The following is a 15,468-nucleotide window of genomic DNA, read 5'->3' as shown; positions in this document are numbered from 1 at the left end:
TGAATTCAATCTAATTATAAATTGAATTTAATATCTAAATATTCAACTCTCAAATTATTAAACTTATCTTAACTCAAAATCTTCTTATACGTGAGACTTATAATATTTTTTAATTTTTTATAAAAAATATTAAATTTATCTTAATATTCAAATACACTTTAAACTTAATTTAAATAAATTTCACATAATTTTTTTTACTATTCAATTCATTATTATTCATAAAAATTAAATTAAATTCAACATTCAAACTCAGCTAATTGTATAATCGAACGTGACCATAAGGTGATGGCTTCCTAAAGTCCCACGTCAGTTGCCAACCTTGTGGTCTAAACACACCCTGCGTTTGCGAAGGCACCACCTCCTCCTCCGCCTCTTCTCTCTCCTCCCCCTGCGTTCTCCCTCACTTCCTCGCTGCCTCCGACGGGTGAGGAACCCTCTCTCTCGCACAATAACTTTTATGGGTCAGCCGAGGATTAGACTTTCAAACCCTTTTATCATGTTATCATGTTAATTACTCGTACACACGCATTGGAAAGCAATGGCAAAAGCTTGGAGCCCTTCATGCATACAACGCTCGTCTTTTGCTTTCCTTTGCTCACTCAGTACAGTTTGGTTTTCGTACTGGGTCTGTGCTCATTCGCTTTTTGTTTAACATAAGGAATTTGTTGCGATGTTTCGAGCCCCTTGGGAAAGGAGAAGAAGACTAGAATGAGAAAGAGTATACTTGTGCGGTGAAGATCAAATTTTTTTCTTGGAAGACTTCATTGTTATTTGTTTTATATAGTATTTTCATAAAAAACAAAAAAACAAAAAAGAAAAGAGCCCGGCATTCTTGTCGATGTAATAATTCTCTGGTGTCGAAGAGGGTTATCCGTTTTGTCCCTTTACCCTTTTGATTTACATTCTTGTAACCCACTTATCCTTTAATGTAAATCCTTTTTGTTTTTTGTAAATTTTTTCTTCCATGGTTACCACTGGATCACGGTGGGCACCACTTCCCTTGTTTTAGCTGTTTGTTTATTATCCAGATGGCGGCAACAATCAAGCGGTTCTCTCGTGCTCTGAAAAGAAAGAAAACTCAAGCATCTGGTATGTTTAAGTACTAATGGAGCCATTGGATGGCTGTTTGTGAGGCTACTGCTTTGAATCAAGTAATTGTTTTTTTAGTAGGAATTTGTTTCGTTCAATTGAATTTAAATCTAGTCAATTTCAAATTTTTTTTTTTAATCTATTTCTCAGAAGGATGCCATTAAGTGGCCTTTTTTCTATTAAGTAGGGTATATTTCTTCCATGCTGTATATGAGCAAATATTTGTTTTGTGATTCATATTATGATAAATCTTGGTATCATCTCACAGTTGAGAAAACTCATTAGAATCCTCATTTCCTATCCAAATCCAATAATTGGACTGCAAACTGAGTTCAGTCCCTAAAAAAGAAATGTATATCGACAGTGGATCCTGACTATCCATATCTACTCTCAAAATGATGGTTCCTATTGATGGTTAACTTATAGCACTTTCATAATCTGGTTTCCAGGGGAGATATCAATTGTGCATCAGCAGTAATGTTTAGAAGAAACAACATTGCTTCAAGGATTTTTCAGCGCCAAATCTACACTCCTGCTCCCGGAACTAGTGTATTTTCTTCTTACTTGGCCATTTGCTATTTTGTGAACTTCTACTACTTTGTGTTCTTACTATAATCGACTAGCTGAAGTGACTACTTAATGATTGGGATGCATAATGGAGGATTAAAGATGGTCTCCTGTGAACTTACAATCTTTTTTTGCTTTAGAAAATGCAACCAATACAAAGGAAAATTATGCCTGGCCCATGGAGTTCAAGAAAAAAATGAGACTATACCAATTAAGCATCCGATCAAAACCTTAACCTATTAGAATATAGGCCAGCAATATGATGCCTCAATAAGTCTCACATTGTGTGGGAGAAGTGTGATTGAGTATGGTAAAGTCGTATTACGTGTCAAGTCCCATGTTGGTTCCTTACTAGGTAGAACTGGGTTTGATAATAATACTAAGGAGTTCCAATTGTACTATTGACTAGTCCTTTTGGAGTGTAAGCCTAAATGTGGTTTGACCTTCTCTTTTGTTTGTTACAAGTGGTATTAGAGCCAGACTAATAATTCCATGTGGCATTGGACACTCAGTGCAATGTGGACCCCGATGAGAATGTTAGGGATTTGAGTTGAGGAGACTGTGCTGCTTCGCTAAATCCCAAATTGGGTGGAAGAAGTATGATAGAGATAAATGAGTATGATAAAGTTGTAGTGAATGTCAAGTTCCACACCGGTTCCTTATTAGGTAGAACTGGACTTTATAATGATTCCAATAAGGTCTAATTGTTACCTTGAATGGCTTTTTTGAAGTATAAGCTTATACATAACTTGGGCTTTTCCTTGGGTCTCTACAAGTAATTATATCAAGCTCATTGAGACATTAAACATCAACATTTGTTTTTTCTTCTTGAAGAAGATCCCATGCTTTTCTTTTATTTTCCATCTCCTTCTCATCTTGTTCTACATATGTTAATCAGAACATAAAATAAACATGATTGCTGAAGGAAAAAAAATGTCTGGAAGAGGAAAAAAAAACTCTTCTAGTCCTGCATCTCAGGCCAGAAACATATATGTTTGTCATTTTTTAGAATTGTATTTGTTATTTGTCAATGAAAGAGATAGCTGGGAAATTATTTCAATTACACTACTAAGAAAACCAAGTCATACTTTTCTGCTTGCAGGTTTATTGCGCTAGGCGATTTTATGAAAATTTAGTCCCAAGTTGTACCATTTATGATGTTGAATGCCCAGACCAATCATTCCGCAAATTTACTGATGATGGGCAATACCTAATAAGTTTCAGCAGAAATCAACAAGATCTGGTTGTTTACAGACCAACATGGCTTTCATTTTCATGCAAAGAAGAAGATTGTGATGCTCATGATCTCCCTCCAAAAGCAAAGAGATTTGAAAGTTTCTTCACTCATTTATATAGTGTGTCGCTTGCTTCCTGCAATGAGCTCATATGCAAAGACTTCTTCCTTTACATGGAGAGTAACCAATATGGAATATTTGCTACTTCTACGCCACCAATTCATGATGCAGCTGCTAATGGTGGTGCAACTCAGGGTGTCCCGTATATAGAAAAGTTGACATTCCATTTAATAAGGTATGTGCTCTTGATTTCTAATTACTGGTTTGAAAATTTTCAAGAGATTTCTTTGTAAAAGTTCTAACTCATTTGTGGAGGTTGCTTTATGCCTTGTTTTTTGTTCTATATTTTCTTATACAAATAGGTTGGAAGATGGAGTCATACTGGACGCGAAGGTCTTTCACAATGATTTTGTTAATCTGACCCATAACATGGGCGTCTTCTTGTATGATGATTTATTGGCAATTGCGTCACTTCGCAATCAAACAATACATATTATCCAAATTAGAGACTCTGGGAACCTTGTAGATGTACGAGCTATTGGGGCATTTTGTCGTGAAGATGATGAACTTTTTCTCAATTCAAATGCTCAGGCAAGTGGCATTTATTTTTAAGCTTTTGATGTGACTTCACTAAAGTTCAATTAGAATTCTAATGATTAGCTTTAGCTTGACAATTCAGACTTCCTTGAAAATTGGAAAAGCATCAGTACCTTTGGTAGGGTAAAAAATGACAAATCTCTACTTCAGTTTGTCTGCTTCAATAAAAAAAGAAATATTCTTTTCTTTTTTTTCTTCTGTTTGGATAGACCAACAAAAACTTTTTTTGATAAGTTTTTAACATAAACTTTTGTGTTATCTTTAGAAAAATAGGGTAAACAAGTTTTTTCTTCTGCTAAATCTTTATACCAAGTTCTTTTAACATTGTTTGTTAGAGATAGAAGGGTACCAAATTGACTGACTTGTAAAAGAATGATCATAAATGTCCGTAAATGTTTACTTTTGTCAGCTCATCATAAAAGGTTGTTCTCTTCTTGTTCCATTTGTCATGTTATACCAGAAACAAGAATGTTTAGTTAGTTTTTGTTGAGCGTAAAGATAATTTGATGGCAGTAGGACAGATAGAATGATACCCTTGCACAACAACTACTAATTTCATATTATGCCTACAGTGGTCTATTTTGTTTTATTATGTCTTTGTTCTCAGTGGTTGTATCATTTCATGGTGGGTTGGTTTCATCAACATGCTTTCTATAATGGTTTACAAAATATTAATATAGTCATTTATTCATCTGGACATTTATTAGTTTCTAGGTATTGTCCTCCATATCATTGTTATTTCAATCAACACAGTTTGGTGAATAAGAGCTTTTTCTCACATGTTATGTTCTGATCTTTGAATTGACAATTCAGCTATTGATGGCAGTGCATGGCATTTCCTGACAAAAGTAAACTGCATCAGTTGCCTGGGAATAATGTTCAGAATGGTACACATCTTAGCCAACCTAATCAAGAAGATTCTCTCCTGAGTGGCATCAAACAACGCCTTCTTTCATTCATATTCCAAGGAATATCAAATGAAGAAAAAGACCCAGCCTTGGTTGGTTTTCTAACTTTGTGTTTTTTTATTCTTCATTTTTCAGAATATCTTATTTGGATAATCTTTCTTTTGGCATTGTTTCAGTTATCTGTGAACAAGAAAGGCTATTTCGAAATCTTCTCTATTTTTACTTCTTTTTGTCATCTGACCATGCAGTGTAAAAAAATCATATCTTATCCTACCTGACAATTTGACCTTTTTTCTTTTCATAATCATTGATTTTGATAGCAGCGTTATTTTTGTTTCTTAACAGTTGTTCACCTGGTTTGCATTTTAAACCTTATTATGTGGGCTGGTTTGATAAGGACATGTATAAAGATTCCTCATAAATGTTTGACTGAGTTATCAATTGGCAAACACTATCATGACCTACTCTGATAAGGAATGCATTCCATTTGCTATTAGACCGACTGTAAGATTCAAAGAGATGTTTCACCTAGAAAGAGGGCATAGCTTAGATTTGAAAAAAAAGAAAGAAGAAAAGCCAGCTGGTTCCAACCGTATGTTGGGATAACCTTGCAATGCCACAAGAGCCAGCTGAGAAGCAACACTGTAGGGGAAAAAGGGAAAAAAAAAAACTGAGAAGAAAGGTTCAGGAATGTCGTTAAATGCACTTTTTGTTGCTTCAACGGAAAGAACCAGTTGTGTATTTGCTGTGTAGACTAGTGCTGAGGCTCAAGGGTGAGGTTTTTTACCAAACTTCTTGTTACAAGTTTTAATTAACCTAAACCAAAAAAAAGCAGCTTGATGTAGAAAATCATGACAATTGTTAGAAAAGGCAGTATGGGGTATGATATGCTGCTTAGGGTCTATTAGTGTGTTATTCTCGTAGTATAAATAAGCAGAAAGGTAAAAAGTTTAAGAATCTGGATCCGAGTGTACTTGATTAATGAGTGAATTTATGGCGAGTTAGGTTCACTGGAATTCTAGGGCAGGCTTATGATTATGAAAGGGTGAGAGTGGATCTAATAGAAGTCAGACTGTTTTGGTATGGATATTATCTGGGGAAAGCTGGGGCTTTTGGCTCTATTATCAGGTATTTATAGTTTAAAGCCTTATTGCTTTTAGTACATTTTTTTTTTTTTTTTGCAAGATAATAGTCAATGTTCCATGTTAAAAACTTTAAAAGTTTTTGTGGAAGGAAAAACTGAATATTCCACTTGCTTATGAAAAAGATTGCATTCCCTTTAAATAGATGATAATTCTAATCTAATTACTCGGGATATTGACAACTTACTAAAAATAGAATCAATCCTATTTAAAATAGAAAACAGTAATATAAGAAAATACTATCTAAAGGATCAAGAAACATGCTACCTGAATCCCCTAAAATCATGGAACCAAAATGGCTAACAAATCAACTGACTGACAGATATCCAATAATTCTACACTCCCCCTCAAGCTAGGCAGTAAATTTTGATTAGGCCCAACTTGGAATCAGATCATCAAAATTCTTTCTTGGCAGAGCCTTGGCAAGGATATCGGCTGTTTGGAGACATGTAGGCACGTACAACATCTTGATTATCCCTTCTTCTATTTTTTCCTTTATGAAATTTCGATCAATCTCCACGTGTTTTGTTCTATCATGATGCACTGGTTTCTTTGCAATGCTGATGGCTGACTGATTGTCACAGAACATCTTCATAGGTTCTTCACTTGAAATCTTTAATTCCTTCAAAAGCCTTCTTAGCCATATTCCTTCATAGATGTCGTGTGCCATTGCCCTGAATTCAGCTTCTGCACTGCTTCTTGACACAATTGATTGCTTCTTACTTCGCCATGTAACTAGGTTTCCCCATACATATGTGCAGTACCCAGAAGTTGACCTTCGATCATGTATTGATCTTGCCCAATCCGCATCATTGAATACCTCAATATCTCTTCTTTGAGTTTTCTCGAAAAATAATCCTTTACCTGGTGTTAGCTTTAGGTATCGTAGGATTCTATAAGCTGCCTCCTTATGTTCTTCATTGGGATTGTTCTTGAATTGACTCACCATACTGACAGAGAAGCCAATATCAGGTTGGGTGTGAGACAAGTATATAAGTTTCCCAACTAGTCTTTGATATCTGCCTTTATCCACTGGTGCACTGTCTTCTTTGGCTCCTAGTTTGGTTGTTGAATCCATAGGAGTATCTGCTGGCTTGCATCCGAGCATCCCAGTCTCTTTTAAGAGATCCAGAACGTATTTCCTTTGGGAGACAAGGATTCCCTTTCTTGACTGTGCTACTTCCATGCCTAGGAAGTATTTGAGATTCCCAAGGTCCTTGATTTCGAATTCTTTAGCTAGAAGACTTTTGAGACTACTCATTTCCTCCTCATAATCTCCTATTAGAATGATATCGTCCGCATATACAACGAGGATAGCAAGTTTTCCTTCAGGAGAGTATTTAACAAATAATGTATGATCTGTTTGACATTGAGAATAGCCATGCCTCTTGACTACCTTTGTGAATCTCTCAAACCAGGCTCTTGGGGATTGCTTGAGCCCATATAAGGATCTTATGAGTTTGCAGACTTTGTTGTGTGTAGCTTGTGTCTCGAATCTAGGAGGAATTTCCATGTAGACTTCTTCAGCTAGGTCTTCATTGAGGAATGCATTCTTGACATCTAGTTGGTGAATAGGCCAGTCTAAATTTGCAGCCAAAGATAGGAGGACCCGCACTGTGTTTAACTTGGCTACAGGGGCAAATTTCCCCTCGTAGTCGATTCCATATGATTGAGTGAATCCCTTTGCGACCAGCCGAGCCTTGAATTGGTTAACACTTCCATCTTCATTGTATTTCACAATGAATGTCCATTTGCAACCTACTAGTCATTTTCCAGTTGGTAATTCTGTGATCTCCCATGTTCCATTCTTTTCTAGTGCACAGATTTCTTCACAAACTGCAGACTTTCATTCAGGTGTATCGAGAGCTTCTTGTATGTTATTAGGGACCTGGATTTTGTCAAGGTTGGCAACAAAGGTTCTGAAATTTGATGACAATCCCTAATATGACACAAATGTGTATATTGGGCGTTTTGTGCATGATCTCACACCTTTTCTCATAGCAATAGGACAATCACTATGGGAAGTCTCGGGATTAGAGTTACCTGGTGGATCTTCACTTGATCTAGGACTTGGATTAGTCTCTTAGATTTGCTCAAGAGATGCTCGTTGTTCTATCTCCTTTTGGTTCCTTCTCCTCCGTGAATAGGTAATCAACTCATCATTGTTTGTTGGTTGAATAGTGTCCAGATGCTGAGGTGGATTTGTAGGAACTGGCAGATCAGTAGTTTGATGTCTCACAGGAGATTCTAAGAAGAGATGTAGAGGAGTAATGGACTCAAGAGTTTGTGATGGGTGAAATGCAGAATCAGAAAAAGGGTGAGATAACTCTTCAATATCCCAAAGTTGGTATCCCTGTGTAAGATTGCTCTCCCCTTGAATATCAGATTTGGGGTAATATTGTTGTTGCTCAAAAAATGTGACATCCATGGAGTGATAATATCTTTTAGTGACTGGTGAATAACACGTATACCCCTTTTGATTTGGAGAGTACCCGAGAAAAATGCACTTAAGGGCTCTAGGATCAAGTTTACCCCCGGTGTTGATGATGAATATGAACAAAAGCTAAGCACCCGAATACTTTGAAGGGAATAGTGGAGATGAGTCGAGTATAGGGAAAGGACCGAAATAGAGTTTGACAGGGAGTTTGGAATTTGAGAACGCGAGAGGGCATCCTATTTATGAGGTAGGCTGTAGTAAGAATGGCTTCACCCCAAAAGTGTTTCGGTACATGTGTAGAGAACATGAGGGAGCGGGCAACATCAAGTAGGTGCCAATTTTTCCTTTCGACAATTCCATTTTGCTGCGGAGTGTCGACACAGGAACTTTGGTGTACTATACCTTGACTCAAGAGATAATCATCAAGAATGGATTTGAAATATTCTTTGGCATTAAGAGGTTTCATAATCTGTATTTTTGCTCAGAATTGTGTTTGGATCATGGTGTTAAAAATTTTGAAAATCCGACCTGCCTCTGACTTTTCTTTCATGAGGAATACCCAAGTAAGTCTAGTGTGATCATCTATAAAAGATATAAACCAGCGAGATCCAGTAATATTCTTGATCCTCGATGGCCCCCACACATCGCTATGAATCATTGAAAAGGGTTGAGATGCTTTGTAGGGTCGGTTGGGATAAGAGTTGCGAACATGTTTTGAAATTGACAAATCTCACACTGAAAATCATTTGGATTTTTATTATTGAATAATGAAAGAAAAAGCTTCTCGAGATGCAAGAAATTTGGATGTCCTAACCTATAGTGCCACAACATAATTGCACTATCATTATTAGAATGAATGATAGAAAAGGAACTTTGACTTCTATACACTAAACAATCGGAGTTGTGAGTTGTTCCTTGAGGAGGATCATTAACCTCGAGAAGATAGAGCCCTGAACACATCTTAGCATTGCCAATTGTCTTCCCCGAATCCAAGACCTGAAATTCACACATATTTGGGAAAAATTTAGTAACACAATTGAGATCCCGAGTGAGTTTACTAATAGACAGTAAATTGCAATCCAAATTTGGCACTAAGAGAATTGAGTTGTGTGTTAGGTTCTCTGAAATTTTAACAGAACCTCTACCAGCCACCTTTGTGACTGAACCATCTGCTATCTTGACTGTTAAATTTTCATAACAGGGATTGTAAGTAGAAAAACAATTTCCATCTCCGGTCATATGGTCCAATGCTCCCGAGTCTACAATCCATGGACCTATCTTCTCCTTTTTCACATTAAGAGTGCTTAAAAAATTACCTTTGTGTGCCAAAGAACCGGTACCAACCACAGTGGTGGCAGGGGCTGCTGACGATTGGTTGAACATTTTTTGCAATAATTCTAGTTGCTCCTTGCTGAAGAGACTAGGCTCGGGTGGCGTCGGTTTTTCATCTACCGAGACGAAATTGCCCCGTCCTTCTCTGTTGTTGGCAAAGCGGGAAGGCTTCCAATCTGCGGGTTTACCGTGGATTTTCCAGCAGGTGTCCTTGGAGTGACCAGGACGTCAACAATGGTCACACCACGGCCGCCCTTTCTTCGGTCTACTGTCACTGTTGTTGTATGGATTTCCTCGAACCGCAAGGGCTGAACTCTCAGGGTTTGTCGTAGAATCTTGAGGGCCTATCATTATCTTCTTTCGACTCTCCTCTCTGCGAACTTCTGAAAATGCTTCTCAGATGTTTGGCAGTGGTTTGGATCCTAGGATTCCTCCTCGTACTTCATCGAGATTTTTATTTAATCCAATCAGAAATTTGTATATTCTTTTCTTTTCAACAATTTTTTTATACCTGATTCCATCTTCGGGACAGCTCCAATTGTGCTTCTCGAATAAGTCCAGTTGTTGCTAATAGCGGTTGAGTGTGTTGAAGTATTGGGTCACTGTCAAATCTCCTTGATGTAAGTCATGGAGAACACTTTCCACCTCGAATAATTCAGATGTATTCTCATTGTTAGAATATGTTTCCTTGGCAGCTTCCCAAATCTCCTTTGTTGTTCTGTAGAGAAGAAAATTTTCTCCAATGTCATTTGTCATGGAATTAATGAGCCATAACATGACCATGTTATTTTCCGAATTCCATGTTTTGAACTTCGCATCATCCTTGCTTGGTTGGGCTGCAACTCCTGAGAGATAATCATCCTTTCCCTTCCCGCATATAAACATCATCACGGAATGGCACCATTGGAGATAGTTATTCCCATTAAGTTTGTGTCCTGTAATGGGCATGAGGCTGCTATCTGAACTGCTGCTGTTGCCTGAAACCATGGCTTCCTGACTGGTGGTGACTTCGGAAACTGAAGAGGTGGAGTCGCGTCTCTCGGTGACCATACTGTATTTGGTCATATGGGAGAATTAGAGTTCATAGGATGCTCTGATACGATGTGGTTGTGGAAGGAAAAACTGAAAATTCCACTTGCCTATGAAAAAGATTACATTCCCTTAAAATAGATGATAATGCTCATCTAATTACTCGGATATTTACAACTTAATGAAAATAGGATCAATCCTATTTAAAACAGAAAACGGTAAAATAGGAAAATACCATCTAAAGGATCGGGTAACATGCTACCTGAATCCCCTAAAATCGTGGAACCAAAATGGCTAACAAATCAACTTTAGCTGTAAATCTCCTAAAGATCAGCCCCTAATAAAGACTGACAGATATCCAATAATTCTACAGTTTTACTCATATTTGTATGTCTATGTCGTTGCTTTGATTGCACTGTCTCTTGGCTTCCACAGAGAGCCCAGTGGTTGAAGAAGAAGTTTTACTTTCATTTTCAAGATTATGTGGACTTGATTATCTGGAAGGTAGGTCCTTAAGGGTTATGGTACACATGACCGTTTGGGTCATTTGCAGCATTAATTAAATGTGAACATCACTTGCACATTTCACACCAATTATGTAACATGACAAGTCATTTCTACACAACTCTCTGACAGGTTCAATTCTTGGACCGGCAGCACCTGCTGATCAAGTTTGGTAGTGTGGATGGCGGGGTGAGGTTTCTTCCTTCTAGTATTCTGGTTCATATCACGTTAACCCTGCCTTTCCCTTATGGGGCTTTAAACACTGATGACTACTCACTTTGGAATACAAAACAGGACTGCTCTGGGGTTTGAACCCTTTAGTTGGATGCTACTGTGAATTCACTAGATCTGATCACATCTCAGATATAATATATTACTTTTGATATGTGTTTCTGTGATGCTAATTCACATCATTCTTGGCCTTTGGAAGTCTTTGGATTTTTAATATGTAGTAGTGGGTTGCTGATCCTGCCTTGATCTCTTCAGCAACTTTATACCTCTGCAACCATACGCTTTTTTGGTCACCATCAACAAGCCTTTGGCCTACTTTCTTTCCAGCCTTTTTTACCATAAAACATAACCCTAGAATCCCTAAGCCCTATGATAAACTGCTGCAAGAAAATTGTTCAATAATTCATTTTTTTCCAGCAACTTAAAACCCACCAAGATTGATCTTTTCAAGTTCAAATCAATGTTTCCAATCTCTAAACCTAATCATCATATCTTTTCTGACCTTTGGGCCACCAAAATATATCAAGAAATTAGCCTAAGAGTCCTCCGTTGCTGCAGTTCCTGCGTCCATTTGGTATCAGTGCCTTTGTCCCAGATCACAGAAACTGAGTACCATGGATTATATGTAGAAGGCTGTGACTGAGAAATATAGCAGAGTGCAAGATTCCGAAGTAATTAAAGTTTCTTACTACATGCATGCCATCCTTAGCATAGATCCTGTGATGCAGTATGTACAGATAAATGCTTTTCAAACCTGACTTTGATAATTGAAGGAGTTTGAGTATATATGGCATTTGGGAATTTACTGTTAAGTGTATGTTAGATCTTATTGATGTTTGGTATTTTGATTTTTGTTGAAAGTTCCATTTTAACATATCAATTCCAGCCTTTTCTTTATTGGTAGTTTGGGTGCATCTAAATTATTTGAAAATTAACATTTTGCCTGCTACTTAAATTTGTACCGGCAATTTCTTTATGAGTAAGTAGTTCACTTCAAGCTTTTGTTGCTGATTTCACTTCAAATCTCTACTTGTGGATGCTTTTTACCATCTCAAGTCAAACCATATATCAAACGACTTATAGCACCACTCCAAAGAATTTTTGGATTTTGTGGAAAAGTTGATATTGATTTAAGGAATGCCGATCAGTTTCTTTTGGTTCCCGAGTCATCCAGTCTTTAGCCCAATCACCGGTCAGTTCAGCTTATGATGTTTGTGGTGGTTCGAGGAGCTTTCAAGTGATACCTACTTAAATTGAAGGGTGGTGAAGCTTATTATCTTGTTGCGGATTCATAATATATAAATTGGGTTATTGAATTCTTTCTTGATAAGAATTAGCATTTTTTTTCTTTATTGGAAACTGTTAATTTATGGTGATTGTACTTGTCTGAACCTTCAGGTGTCACGAAATGCCGATCAACACCCAGCTTTTTTAGCAGTATATAACATGGAGACAACTGAAATTGTTGCATTTTATCAGGTTAACTCTTTGACCGACTAATACATTGTCCAATAATAATAATAATAATAATTCTATGACCGAGTCTAGTGCTTATCAAGTAAAAGTTGCTTTCTGCTTTTTGGGAAATAACCTTTCCACCATCTAACTAACATGTGGTTTGTAATTTGCACCGTAAACTACCAAAATCAACACATTGTATCCTCTAACTACCGTTGACTGTCAAATAGCACTATGCTTTAAGATCAGACTGTCAAAATTGTGTCACATCACCTTTTTTCTTCGTCTTAACTGTTATATTTGAACTTTCCCTCTTTATCTACTTACTAAAAAAAAAAACTGTTATATTTGAACAAGGGGCCTTCTACGGGTACCGAATGGTGTACTGAAGAAATGCACCATTCAGTGCATTTCATAGGTACACCATTCGGTCTACCTAGCATTTTTCTTTGAACAAAGGGTGTTATTTGAGAAACGGCAGTGGTTGGAATATGCAATGTGTCAGTTTTGAGAGTTTAGAGTGTGTATTACAAGGCCCTTGTTAATTAATTAGAGGGTGCAAATTTATTTCCCCCTTTTTTCTATCTCTGTAATATTTTACTTTTTACAGAATTCTGCGGAGGAGCTTTATCTCTTGTTTGAGCGTTTCTGTGACCACTTCCACACGGCATCTAAAAATTCTGTGTATATGAATTTCATATCATCTCACTCAAATAACATTCATGCTCTGGAGCAAATAAGATCCGTAAAAAATAAAGCAAGTTCCCAGGTGAAGTTTTATTATTAGCACTTGCTACATGTAAAAATGTTCTTATCTTATTCTGTAGACTTCAGGAAACTTTTTTCTTTGTATAGGATATGAGAACTAGTATGATCTGTGGCTTTGTTGGCCTCAGAGTCTATATTGCTTTATCCCATAACTTCACATCTCATCAGCTAATTAATTCTGCAGTTTATGAAAAAGATGCTGGGATCTTTGCCTTACAGTTGTCAGTCACTGAGTCCTTCTCCCTATTTTGACCAATCTCTCTTTCGGTTTGACGAAAAGGTTAGATCAAAACATATTGCAAATTTTTTCCCTTTCGACGTGCTCTTCAGTACCCAGTATTTCTGTTGCATTGGCATGTTCTTGTGGCTTGCATTATGACAATATAAACAGTAACTGAAAGCTGAACGCAAAGCTACCAACATATTTTCTGTTTCTCTCTCTAAGTTGCTATCATGCAATCTTTGGTTATGCCATCTGAAACCCTTTACCATGCTTTTCTCCATTTTATTTTATATGCTTTTTCAGCTGATTTCTGCAAGCGACCGGCCTAGACAGTCAACAGACCATCCCATCAAGTTCATTTTAAGAAGGCAACCATGTTCCCTCAAATTTAAGATCAAACTAGGTATATATCTTTGCTTTGCACTAGTTTCATAACTTACAAGTCATCGTGTAAACACACAGCTTACTGTGGGACTAAGGCAATTATAAAAAAGTCCAAAATACAAAGCTTTATAGAGTGGTGTTTGAATCTTTAGAGAGTGGTGTTTGAATCAAAATGCAAAGCTTTTTCACTGATCATATTTTTTTCATACAGGGAATCATTTGTTTATTTATCATATTTCTGTTCTGTAATCAAAATTTGGATATGATATGCCCTGGCTGGTTTTCTTTTCTAAATAGGTCCTGAAGCAGGCAGTGCGGATGGTCGGACAAAAAAGATCGCATCATTCTTGTTCCATCCATTTTTACCTCTGGCACTCTCTGTTCAGCAGACTTTGTTCTTGCAGCCATCAGTAGTGAATATTCATTTCCGGGGATGAAGTAAACAAGCCCTTGGGCGAGATTGTAGATTTGATTGAGAAAAAAGTGTATATTTATTCGGAAAGGATACAAATGATATATTTACACTTGAGGTGGGAGTTGCATGCTCCAACTCCATGCACTGTCCACTGAAACATCCACAACACAACCTATTCGACTGCTTTCTTGTTTTTAGCATTTAAACACAATCTCTATGTTTAAAATATAAACATAGCTTGCCCCCCGTGTCAACTAAAAAAATAAAAAAATGAAAAGATATATAAACACTGAACGACTTGTTTGGTGCCTCATATGAGATACAAAATTCTCATTTCATCTCATCTCATTTTATTTTCAAATATAATTCAAATACAAAATTTTCAAATTAATCATTATAACCAAACTAATCATTACAACTTTTTCAAATTTTTAAATAAAAAATAAAAAATAATTTCAACTTTTCAAATCTTCAAATAAAAATAATATTATAAAACTATATTCTTACAATATTTTAAGTTTATAATTATTTTTATTCAATTTTTTCTCTCTTATTTTTCAAAACTCAAAAAATATTCAACTCAAGTTATATCACTACTATTTACAAACTATGTTACTACTATTTATAAAATTTTTATCTCATCTCACTCTCCAAATTAGCTTGCACAAACTATTCACAAATTTTTATCTTATTTCATCTTATTACTATTCACAAACTATTATATTTCTTACCAAGATCTCCTTAGTGAAGATCCATCTTCTAACATGATTAAAAGTAGATGACATGATATAAGTTGGGCAGTAGTCCTATTTATTAGTTGTAGTTAGTTTGTTGGTTTAAACGTATTGTAAATAAATTTGTTTGAAAGCAATAAATGTGCAAAACAGTTTAAATTTGTATTTGGTTTATGAATAAAATAAGAGACTTGTTAAGTATAATGAAAGAATTATCCCATAAATTGAAATGATTTATTACGTTTAATATATTCTACAATAAAAAAAAAAAACTATAGTTTAACATATTGTATAAAATCACTTCATTTTTTAAGATATTTTTTTAAAGTAGTGGCAAAGACATTTTTTCAAAATT

The 15,468-nt window shown here is 36.2% G+C and overlaps 1 protein-coding gene across 8 annotated transcripts; it reads left to right on the top strand.

The window, feature by feature from the left end:
• The first annotated feature begins 294 nt into the window (after nucleotides 1-294).
• Nucleotides 295-14,607, top strand: LOC109005020 (light-mediated development protein DET1-like). Of its 8 annotated transcripts, XM_018983780.2 has the most exons (14): nucleotides 295-424; nucleotides 659-731; nucleotides 1,029-1,089; nucleotides 1,539-1,638; nucleotides 2,759-3,186; nucleotides 3,314-3,542; nucleotides 4,375-4,548; nucleotides 10,832-10,900; nucleotides 11,033-11,089; nucleotides 12,530-12,610; nucleotides 13,200-13,358; nucleotides 13,542-13,637; nucleotides 13,884-13,983; nucleotides 14,262-14,607. In XM_018983780.2, the coding sequence occupies exons 4-14, from the start codon at nucleotides 1,567-1,569 to the stop codon at nucleotides 14,399-14,401; spliced, it is 1,605 nt and encodes a 534-aa protein (XP_018839325.1). In that variant the 5' UTR covers nucleotides 295-424; nucleotides 659-731; nucleotides 1,029-1,089; nucleotides 1,539-1,566; the 3' UTR covers nucleotides 14,402-14,607. The 8 variants fall into 8 exon arrangements, with proteins under 8 accessions (XP_018839325.1, XP_018839321.1, XP_018839322.1 ...); XM_018983776.2 differs by lacking the exon at nucleotides 659-731; XM_018983777.2 differs by having other exon boundaries at nucleotides 295-731.
• The last annotated feature ends 861 nt before the right edge of the window (nucleotides 14,608-15,468 follow it).

Source organism: Juglans regia, chromosome 12 (genome assembly GCF_001411555.2).
Source record: "Juglans regia cultivar Chandler chromosome 12, Walnut 2.0, whole genome shotgun sequence".
In the NCBI taxonomy this organism is placed as follows: Eukaryota; Viridiplantae; Streptophyta; class Magnoliopsida; order Fagales; family Juglandaceae; genus Juglans; species Juglans regia.
This window is presented reverse-complemented; position numbering and strand designations above follow the sequence as displayed.

Excerpts from the sequence above, each read along its gene's own strand:
- LOC109005020 (XM_018983776.2), top strand. The coding sequence starts at position 1,567 with ATGTTTAGAAGAAACAACATTGCTTCAAGGATTTTTCAGCGCCAAATC. Across the intron at positions 1,639-2,758 it reads CTCCTGCTCCCGGAACTAGT|GTTTATTGCGCTAGGCGATT; the intron begins GTATTTTCTTCT and ends TTCTGCTTGCAG. Across the intron at positions 3,187-3,313 it reads TTGACATTCCATTTAATAAG|GTTGGAAGATGGAGTCATAC; the intron begins GTATGTGCTCTT and ends TTATACAAATAG.